Source organism: Rhipicephalus sanguineus, chromosome 2 (genome assembly GCF_013339695.2).
Source record: "Rhipicephalus sanguineus isolate Rsan-2018 chromosome 2, BIME_Rsan_1.4, whole genome shotgun sequence".
In the NCBI taxonomy this organism is placed as follows: domain Eukaryota; kingdom Metazoa; phylum Arthropoda; class Arachnida; order Ixodida; family Ixodidae; genus Rhipicephalus; species Rhipicephalus sanguineus.
The window spans coordinates 149994102-150004272 of NC_051177.1; the positions used below are offsets into that span (position 1 = coordinate 149994102).

The 10171-nt window shown below is 50.6% G+C and overlaps 1 protein-coding gene across 1 annotated transcript; it reads left to right on the forward strand.

Moving 5' to 3' along the window:
• Nucleotides 1-1023: 1023 nt before the first annotated feature.
• LOC119383794 (zinc finger protein 512B) lies at nucleotides 1024-3807 on the forward strand. Its single transcript, XM_037652096.2, has 3 exons — nucleotides 1024-1175; nucleotides 1438-2036; nucleotides 2742-3807. Exons 2-3 carry the CDS (start codon nucleotides 1453-1455, stop codon nucleotides 2764-2766), a joined length of 609 nt encoding a protein of 202 aa, XP_037508024.1. The 5' UTR covers nucleotides 1024-1175; nucleotides 1438-1452; the 3' UTR covers nucleotides 2767-3807.
• The last annotated feature ends 6364 nt before the right edge of the window (nucleotides 3808-10171 follow it).

The window sequence follows — 10171 nt, forward strand, 5'->3', positions numbered from 1 at the left end:
GATACCACTTCTGTTTATATGCGAAACCTTCGGCCGTGATAAAAGCTTCTAGGTACAAAATTTCACTCGCGGTGCTGCGTTGAGCTGTAAGCATTCAGTATATATTGACTGCAATAATATAAGTATGTGTAGCAGTGACCTGGATACGCGAACTGATGCGACACATCAATATATCGTACATTGTCCTTATTCATCTCACCATAGTGCGACCTACGGAGCTGAAAGGAAGCCTTTAAAAAAACGCCTACGGAAGTATGCATGCATCTCGTTCAATAACAAGCACAGCAACTCGAAACTTTGAATCGTTCCAATCAAACAATACAAACATACACGATGTATAAGCCTTCACAACATTCCCATGGCGCTGCAATTGCGTTGCGATATTGAATGTCCGGCGGTTATTCAGTCGGTTATCAATGCGAGGCCGTTGACAAATCACGTAATAAAGAAGACCCAGTTCCAACGTAAACTCTGGAGCTTCCAGCTCTTTCTCCGAGATGGCGCTTCCGCCCTTTCGAACAGCCGTATCGGCTGTTGTTTCCTAGCGCGTGGCTTCGAGCAGACGGTTTCTGCTGTTGCTTGCTTCCCCTCCCCCTTTCTATGCAGCTGCAATGAACAAAAAAAAAAAAAAGCGGGTGGAAAGAATGGCGATCCCCTCGGTTCGCCTTCCGCAGGCCACCCGTTTCTCCAAAGAGTTGTCCGAGGAAATCTAGCACTGAATGCGCCAGCCAGCACTTTCACTTTTCGCTCCTTCTCGCAAGTCGAAAAGGCGAAACAAAGGCCAGCTCCCGGAGAAAGCCGGCGGGAGAGGAGGAGGCGGGGAACTCCTTTGGTCCGGCAAGGAAGGCATCAGCAGCACGGTCCCTCACTGCCACGCTCGGAGGAGGGGGGGAGACGGCGACGTCTGCACGGGCGAGGGCTGCCCTAGTTCGCCCTGGGTTCCCCTTCTCCACTCGCCAAATGGGTCAAGCGACGCCATTGGCGGGCAGTATAAATACTGCCAGAAGCCTGCAGCCATCCACCGGCCCCAAGCCTGAGCGTTCCCTTCTCCCGCTGTCCTCCTCACCGCGGGTAGCCGTCTCTCCGTCGCGGCTCACACTGGTCAGCCGCTATAAAAGATAGAGTTCAATTCACAGCGGTCGTCACTGGTCTTTGGGATAACCGAGGCACACGAGGTGAGTAGCGCGGCTCCGGGCAACCGGAGTGTCGCCGCTGCCGACGAGCAGGCGGCGAAGGGGGTGGGCGGGGGGAAGCGGGCGTCTTAAAGCACATCCGAAGAAGCCAGGGGAAGGGGTGGGGGAGGAACAGGAGGGGGAAGCGGACGCCTTCCGGAAGCTTGAGTTCCGTCGCCAAAAGGGGGGAGCCCATCTCTGAGCGAAAGTTGTGCGTGTCTGTAGAATGAACCGTCGTCTGTTTTGTTCCTGCGCTTGCTCGCAGGTTACCAGAACCGCGATGAAAGCGTTTCTGTGCCTGGCTGCCCTGCTCGTGGGCAGCGCCCTCGGAGAGCCGGGGCACTTCGGAGGCTATGGAGGCGGTGGCGGCTACGGGGGTGGCGGCCACGGACACGGCTGGTACGAGCCACACCTGACCCTCGTCGTCAAGAAAGTCCACAAGCCTGTGCCCGTTCCGCATCATGTTCCGGTTCCGGTGCCATACCCGGTGCACAAACCCGTGCCCGTGTACAAGCAAGTGCCCGTGCCGAAGCCCTACCCGGTTCCGCACATCATTCACCAGTTCTACCCCGTCCCCAAAGTGATCCACATCCCCAAGCCTGTGCCCGTGCCCCACAAGGTGACCATCCACAAGCCCTACCCGGTCCCGTACCCGGTCAAGGTTCCCAAGCCCTACGTGGTCCACGTGCCCAAGCCTTACATTGTGCACAAGCCATTCCCCGTGCCGGTGACCGTGCACATTCCCAAGCCATACCCAGTGCACGTACACAAGCACGTTCCCGTGCCCATCACCAAGCACATTCCAGTTGAGGTGCCCGTCGTCAAGGAGCACCCTGTCATCATCAAGAAGCCCGTCCCCATCATGTGAGTATACCGTTTCCTTCATGCCTGCAAGTATGCGCTCTTCCGCCTAGCCTAGTGCGCTACCTGCTAGCTTGAAAAAATACCTCCCGCTTTATTTCGCGCGTCGTGGCTGAAGTGAAATCGAAAATCGGTACGCAGTGTTGCAGCCTGTCAATGTCACGTCGCCCGAAATGGCATTCAGGGGAAAAAAGAAGAAAAACACCGTGAGCCGAACTAGCTGACCGTGCCCCTCCACTCGTTCTCCAGTTCGCGCACTCCGCTGGGGTGCAACGGCCGCCGGACAAAAGAAAGCCGCTACGCGAGTCACTGTCAAGGAGAGAGCCGGCCCACTTCTGTCCGGTGGCCGTCAAGCCAACTGGCCACGCGGCTACTCGCCGGGAGGAGAACGGAGAGGCTACCGCGGCAGCGAAGCACGAACGAAAACCCACGTCAGCGTCGGACGCAGTCACTGCGACCTTCTAAAGGCCGCGGGCAACCCCTCTCATCGTAAACAGAACGCGCGCGCTCTCGCGAAGCTCATTTGGCCCGTCCTTGATGCGTGTCTCGCGCGACCGCGTTGTCGTCGCCGTTGCGCGAACGGCTGCTGCTCCGCGCGTGTTGTGTCACCCGATTACGGTGCGTTTGCCCTCCTCTCTCCTATTATGCTGCCGTGCGCTGCGTCGACGAGCCGTGTTTTCACACATGTGTTTTTTTCTGTCCATGCAGCTTGGAGTCCAAGGGATGGCACTGAGCGATCCCCCCCGAGAAGCCCGGCCACGTCTGCGACCACGTTCTGGTGCGTCGGAGACCCTTCCTCGCAGAAGAGCGCGGCGAGGAGGAAGCGTTGAAGACGTCCACCGAGAACGTCGCGGAGCGGCCTGCTGGGGGGAGTTGTTCGTCGACAAGAGGAACGGACGAAAAACGAAGACACCAGGACGAAACAACGACACGACTGTGGTCCTCCAGCCGCCGGAAGCGTTAGAAACCGCTACCCGCGCGCTCGGAGCCTTTCCTACAGAGCGCGAGAACAAACCGTGTCACTACAATGACCACAGCTAGGCCACGTTTTACCAAGAAACCTGTAAATGACAGTATCGACACGCACGCTAGACACCCACACAAACCCATACACGCTGACTGCAAACACCACAGATTACAAAGAGAGCCAGACACACGTACCAAGAGCCAGATCTTCCCTCTGCCGGAGTGAGTTACGTGAAGGGCTTCTTCCTACAGGCTCTCGCGCATCTCTTAGAAAGCAGCCTAGTACTCCATGTTTCAAGCAGAGCGGAATCGCCAAGTGTCCTTGTACAGCTCAAGTCACGCGTGATCTGTTTTTTTTGCTTCCTCTGTAAATGCCAAGCGGCAGGAGCAGCTTCTTTGTTAGTTATTTCACGGACCAACCCTATAGGATCTTCTGACGATAATCCTTCATCCTATTAGCAGCTTAGTTCTTCCCATCCTGTTTTAATTAATTACTGGCTTGCCACCTTTGCGTTCTGTTTATTTTTTTTTTCTGAAGGAACTTGTTTGACACTTGCATCGTGTCTTGTTATTGCTTTTTTTGTATTTTTTGAGTTAGTGTGAATATTGTTGTATATAGCAAATTGGGTGCGTGGGATCATAGGCGGCTGAACGACTGGGGCGCAGCGCCGATAGAGACGACGATACGGAAACGACCACCAGCGATGGAAAGAAAAAAAACAATGGTAAAGAACATAAGGATGTGACGCTTTCCTTGAAACTGCCTCCTGTAATTATATGTTGTATAATAAATCTTGTCAAGTTTTTACCTTTTGCGCCCTTGTCGTTCCTTTTGAGTTTCCTCACTCACGCAACTCCGCTTCCGTTCGATACGGGACCGGACAACTTCAGGAACACCAGCAGCCACCGTGTATGCATTGGAATGCGGGTCCTCCCTTCTTTTCTTTTCAGCCGACGTCAACAATAGATGGCGGAAGGTCGCACCGTAGATAAACAGAGAGCGGCTCATACGCCCGCGGAGGGGCACGGCTTTCACTTTTCTAACTTGACCTGCAGACGTAAACATTACCTCAGCCCTGATGCCAGCCTTGAGCTCGTAAAATCAGCGAAGAGCAGGGGCAACGATGAACTAACATTGAGTTGAGCTTAGAAACTGACCACTTAACGACAGCGAATAATCTAGTAGCCTCCACAGGCGCTTTCCGGAGCTTCTGGAAGCTGCGTTCTTTTCTGCTCGCTTATTGCGAATGCCGAGCCTCTTTGGAATGAGGAAGCGCACAGATTTGCGCGAGTGAAAGGAAATAACCTTCTTTCGCGGCTATTGTTGTGAGTATAGTCTCCCGCTTCGGACAGGATAGAAGAAGATCTCGCCGAGGCATTGTTTCAAGAAGCGTTGGCGTGAATAGCTCTTTGTATGGTTCGTTCGTTTGGTGCAAGCGGGGCTCGCCCGCGTCCATCAACGCGTACACGTATGTGCGTCGGGACCGAGGAACTGCAGGGCAGTTCCTTGTACTTGCTGAGGAAGGCACAGAAAAAATTCCATTCGGAGACTTCGAGGAAACAAAAACGAAAGGGAAGGTGTCGCGGGTAACGGGGTTGTTGCATCTAGAAATTCCATGACCGTATCGGGCTATAAGGGAAAGTAGAGGGGGCGCCGGCCGAATGCGGCCGATACGCTCCGTCGATTGCAGCCTGCAGCGCGTCGCCGTAGCGCCGGCGACTGTTCAGTGGGTGTTGAAGGAAAGGGCGTACTTTCGCTTTTTTTTTTCTTTAATTCGAGAAGAAGAGAGAAACGGGAAGCATAAGAATGAGCCGCGCTTCTTGAGAAGATGTATATGAGCTCTTCAAAGAATTGCCTCGCGGTGATATCGGTCCATCAACTCTTTTTCAAGTTGACACGCAGAGGACGCGATGTCGTTCCGTACGTTTGCCGCTGTCGGCGCTTGTAGCGGCGGTAATGGACGGGCGCACACTTGATGCCGTTTGCGTAGCCGCCGTTCCGATGGCGGCGGACGACTGTGTCCGCGCAGCAAACACTGCATGAGTCGCCGTTCCAGCAAGTAGCTATGGCTCGCACCGGTTCCCATCCAGAGGCGCGCGCACTCGCTTGCTCGCCAGTATTCGACGTCGGGCCCTTCCCTGTTCCTTCTACGGGGCAGATTCGAGCGGGGCTGCCGTCCGCCATGTAGGTCAGTCTCTCGCCGCCGCCGGAGCAGCTAGGTCGGTCGGCTGTGCGATGGGACGCTGCTGCATGCAGCTAGCCCGGCGGCCAGCGAGCCTAAACAGCTCGGCGAGAATCGTGAACTGTAGTAGAAAGGAGCAAACAAAGTAACAAACGAAAACAGCAAGCGTGCAATACGCGGACCTAGCTAGCTCACTCGCGGCACCCGCGTTGGGCCACAGCGACGGACAACCCTGCAAAATGCGCTGCGCTCCCAGTACGGCGAGGAAGGTGGACGGGGTGGTGGTACCGTGGGGGGAGGGAGGCTGAAGACAAAATCGCTCATCTGGTATTCATTTTGCGCGCATCCCTGCCCGCGTTGCCGTTCCTCGCCTAGCTTCTCTTCGGCGGGCGATGGTCTCGGCTTCGGGCTGCGTGCTAAACACACGCTCGGTGCACTCCGACCTCACGAATGTTGCCCGCTGGAGGTTGCCTACACCCGACTGTGCTAGGAACGGGAAGTGTGCGCATGTGTGTGTGTGTGTCTGTGTTCGCGTGTTTGGCGTCGCGGCGTATTGGCCTCCCTCCTGAATTCTGTCCTCCTTCTCTGTATTCTTTCGCTTTCGCTGTACGAATCAGCACAGCAGGCCAGGGAACGCGATCGAGATGCCAAAGAAGAGCGTGGCAGACGCAGACCGCAACTCGAAAGTGCCCAATTTCGGGCGCCTTATAGTAGCGACCCACAGAGTCAGTTTCGCTCGATACCTTCTCTATACAAGCGTGTATACGTTAGGCAGCTCGCTTGAATGTGGAGTGCACCCTCCCGCCCTTTCTCTGTTGATCTGCAAGCTGTTGTGCCTGTGTGTATTGGCCACGAGCATCTTTCGCTCCTCCTTCGCAGCCGTAATAGGGGTGTTCCCGAGACAAGGACAGATGGAGTGGTGAATCACACTCAATGATTCATATAAGTCGATGGCGAAGACCGCCGCAAGAAAAGGCCGCCCGTATTTGTCGTTCTGTTTGGTCTTGTCTAAGTCGAGTTTCTTTCTTTCTTTCTTTCTTTCTTTCTTTCTTTCTTTCTTTCTTTCTTTCTTTCTTTCTTTCTTTCTTTCTTTCTTTCTTTCTTTCTTTCTTTCTTTCTTTCTTTCTTTCTTTCTTTCTTTCTTTCCTTCTTTATTTCTTTCTTACTTTCTTTCTTTCTTTCTTTCTTTCTTTCTTTCTTTCTTTCTTTCCTTTACAACTGCAACTTTCGCCCCTGTCGTTGACCCTGTTACCCACTACAGCTTTCATGCGCTCACATCTTCGCGTCGAAGGAGCACTCCCTTAGTTAATTCACTGCCGAGTGTTTATGCTGTCGGACTACACATATTTCTCTCCATGAGATAAGCATAATATTTCAATGCGATCGGGCGTGTCTAGGGTAAATGAATTTTCTATAAGTTTCTTGCCATGCAAGAAAGACAACCTTGCTTGACAGAGAGCTTGGTTATCTCAGCTTGCAAAGATATACTTGAGGAGAACTTTTTCTTGACCTAGTTGGTATTGCTTACTGTATGACATTTTGCCGCTGGTAAAGACAACGCACACAAGACAGACTTGTCTTTCTTCTATGTGCCGTCTTTACTAGCGGAAAATTGTCATACAGCTGCGAAGATGTATGTACTTCTTCGTTAGTGTTTATCTTTCTTTCCTTACCAGACCCTATACAGCACACGGGGTGTGAGACGGATCCAACGGAACCAACTCGCCCAATCTTCAACACTTGTGAGACGGATGTTATTTAAGCAACCTCTTACCGTCTCTTGTTCTCTTCGCGCTATTCATTAGGTATATATTGTCACGGGAAGACAGGCACCTTGGAAACGACTCAATACAGAAAAGCGTTGCGCTTCATTCGACAACTGCTCTATGCGATCGACTACTCTTGAGCGTGAGGATTTTTGTTTCGTCCGAGCAATGCACTCGCCCATCACTTATACTTCACGCTACCCTTCTCCTCTTACACCGTGCAAAGAGGACAGTACCACCTCGTTGGCCTCCCTGCCTTTCCGTTTAACTCCTACATCTCGGAGGTACTGCAAAATGTTCCAAGCATTTGTGCGCTTTCATGGAGGGAGAATGGCTTCATGGCTACTGCTATCCAACACGGAGCTATAGCTTCAACCGGAGTGTTCGCATTCCTTTTAAAAGCTATTTTGGTGCCCGCACCAGAAATAGCTGTGAAACAAATCACCACTGTGTGGTATCTATACTACAAAGATAATGAGATCCACATGGATGGTTCATACAAAAATGATGAAAGTTCTGCGTATGTACTGCACATGCCATCTATGCGAGAGCATAGAACGTTCAAGCTATATATAGGACGTGACTAGTTCTGTGAAAGCAGAGCGTTACAGAATCACGCATGCCAAGACCGTCATAGGCTCACAACCACGCCCACTCAAAGGGGACATGCTGAGTGATTTCTAGGCTAGACTTTTGAAGATTAACTGCACAAACACAAATAAAGATGATCATGGGGTCTGAGGCACATAAGTTATATGCAAAAGCAATGGCATTACGCGATGGACTTATATCTCAGTTGATTCGTAATCATTCTGTAGTTGGTATTCACCGTTGGTCAAAGTTTAGCCAGCGCAACACAGAATAAGGCATCTCTAATTACGGCTCTCAATAAGTGAAGCCCATGCCAGCTTACGTCAACTGTCATTCGATTTGTCGAGAGATAATTGGTTTGAAAATAGGGGCCAAAATTGTGTTCCATTTAAGATTTCTAGTAGAGGCCAGTCGTTCACTTCAAGCAGGGATAGGCAAATTGCGTGCAGACACAGCGCACACACAGTGTTCTCTACGTAGAATAGGACCATGGAAAAGCCCAGCGTACTTTTGGTCGCAATTACAAGATTATATGGAACACATTTAGATGGCCAGAAGTATTTATGCTTCACACCGAAAAAAAATTAACGAGTATATTGCACGTTCTGAACGAAAGTCCACTCTGGCTGAAAAAGAAACTGTTGCCATATTCACGAATTTGAGCACGAAAACGTGCATTGAGCGCATTAAAGTAATGTTCGTAAGCGTCAAGACTTGTGCATAATTACTAAAAAGATATCACGTGTTCTGCTTGAGTTATGTTTCATAAGCGCTGCAAGTAATGGAATGTAAGAGGATGCGTTCGCAGTTAATCTTGTAAGCTGCGACGAAACCTTCAAAGAATATTTTACGGTACAGTACGCGTGTATTAAAACGAAGCTGAAACGAGCCGCATATGACTGCTCTATCGCTAACTTTGTGTGTTTCCCCATACACTAATCTTGTTTTAACCTCGTATGAACTATGGTTTAGTGCGTTTCAACCTACTTTATCTTTGCTTGTGTGTTTGCTAGAGCTGGCGATTGTTTGCTGTGTGCTTTTGCTGTCTTGTTTGCTGGGTTGTTTGCCTTGGGACGAACCATCTTTGCTGCTGCTCGTATGAGCGACAAGGAGGCATCGCACATGATGCGAGCATCTACACGCAAACTCAACGTTTAAGATGTCTTCATATCGGTAATGTAAAGCGGAGATCTACTTTTGTTGCCACAATTGAGATCCAAGAGTGGCAGTGTTATCAGAGATTTACAATGCAGAATCAATATGTACATTGCAGCACATGCTTACTCATGTACAATCGCACAGGACCACACAACCTTCCAATTACGAGAACTCAACGTCTTCGCGGCATTAACCTGCGGTTTCAGTTAAACAAGCGCAGCTGTTGATTTACGAGATGTCATAAAAGCAAAGTCAAGTTACAGGTTGTTGATGTGTTCATGTTCAGTTAAATTCCATCATGTGGAATATACATGGATACTGTAGACATTCTACAGGCGAACTTTGAGCGACCTTGAGCCGAAACCAAGCGCCATTATCTGGGCACTCAAGCGAGACCATCCGGGCACTCAAACCAGAATGAAACGAGACATCCGGGCAACCAGTGGTAAAGGTATCGCAGCACGGGTTTTTTCTGCGCTTCGAGAGATGGCGCACGCTGCGTGCAGAGCTAGTACCAGCGCACGGCCTGTTGACGCTCAGGCCTGCGTCGCTTCGTGGCTTCATACGCTAGGGAAAGCCCAAGATTCGTTTCATACAGTGACCGGAAACAATAACGTCCTTATGAACCAGTGCACAGTATATGGTGAGGTGGCGTGTGCCCTTGCGAATATGCACTATATCCATTTTAAAGGGGTACTGACACGAATATTTTCAGTTGTTGTTTTTTTGCGTCAAATGAAAGGTCAAGCTCTCAAGAGCCTAGAAAAGGTGGTGCTAAGCGCGAGTGCGCCCTGAAAAAGTAATTACAGTACGTTTTTAAAAGCTAGTTTCGGTTCCTACTATACCCTGACGTCACAACACGGTATGAGCTTCTCGTCACGTGCTCGCACAATATATAGTGACGTTTCCACGCACAAGTGGCCATCTTGGAAGTTTCGGTACCTAACGTCATCACAACAAGCCAGACTGCTGCGTGAAGTCACCATAATTTGTACTGTAGCCTGACGTCAAGCTAGTGTCGATGTCTAGGTGCGCCATGGAAAAATTCACTTTAATATCAAATTAAAATATCTTATCAGCATTTGCTGAGCTTCACACTTGCTCAGAACCGTCTCTGCATACAGGAGATATGCATGGCAGAGTAAACTCGCCTTTGAAAAAAGGTGTCAGTACCCCTTTAAGTTTATGGCTAGTATCATACCTCCTACCAATCTGCTTTTCCAGTAGCCGTTTCATGTGTACATGTATTCTACATTACCGGAGATCAAGCCTTTTTTTCTCGACCGTGTAGAGCAGTCTTTCGGCAGAAAGTTGACCTTCGTCATTATTCGTTGGACAGCTCCGCCCTGTCATGAACGAGAGTAGTGTCACGTGTGCCGACAACGGATGATGCTGTCACAGCATCCATTTGTTTCAGCCGTTACCTTATCTAACAGCTCATGCTGTGAGAAGCGAAGTCACGGCAGTGCCTCAA

Bases quoted from the DNA above. Each gene is read 5' to 3' on its own strand.
- LOC119383794 (XM_037652096.2), top strand. From the start codon at position 1,453: ATGAAAGCGTTTCTGTGCCTGGCTGCCCTGCTCGTGGGCAGCGCCCTC. The intron at 2,037-2,741 runs GTGAGTATACCG...CTGTCCATGCAG, and splicing joins AAGAAGCCCGTCCCCATCAT to CTTGGAGTCCAAGGGATGGC.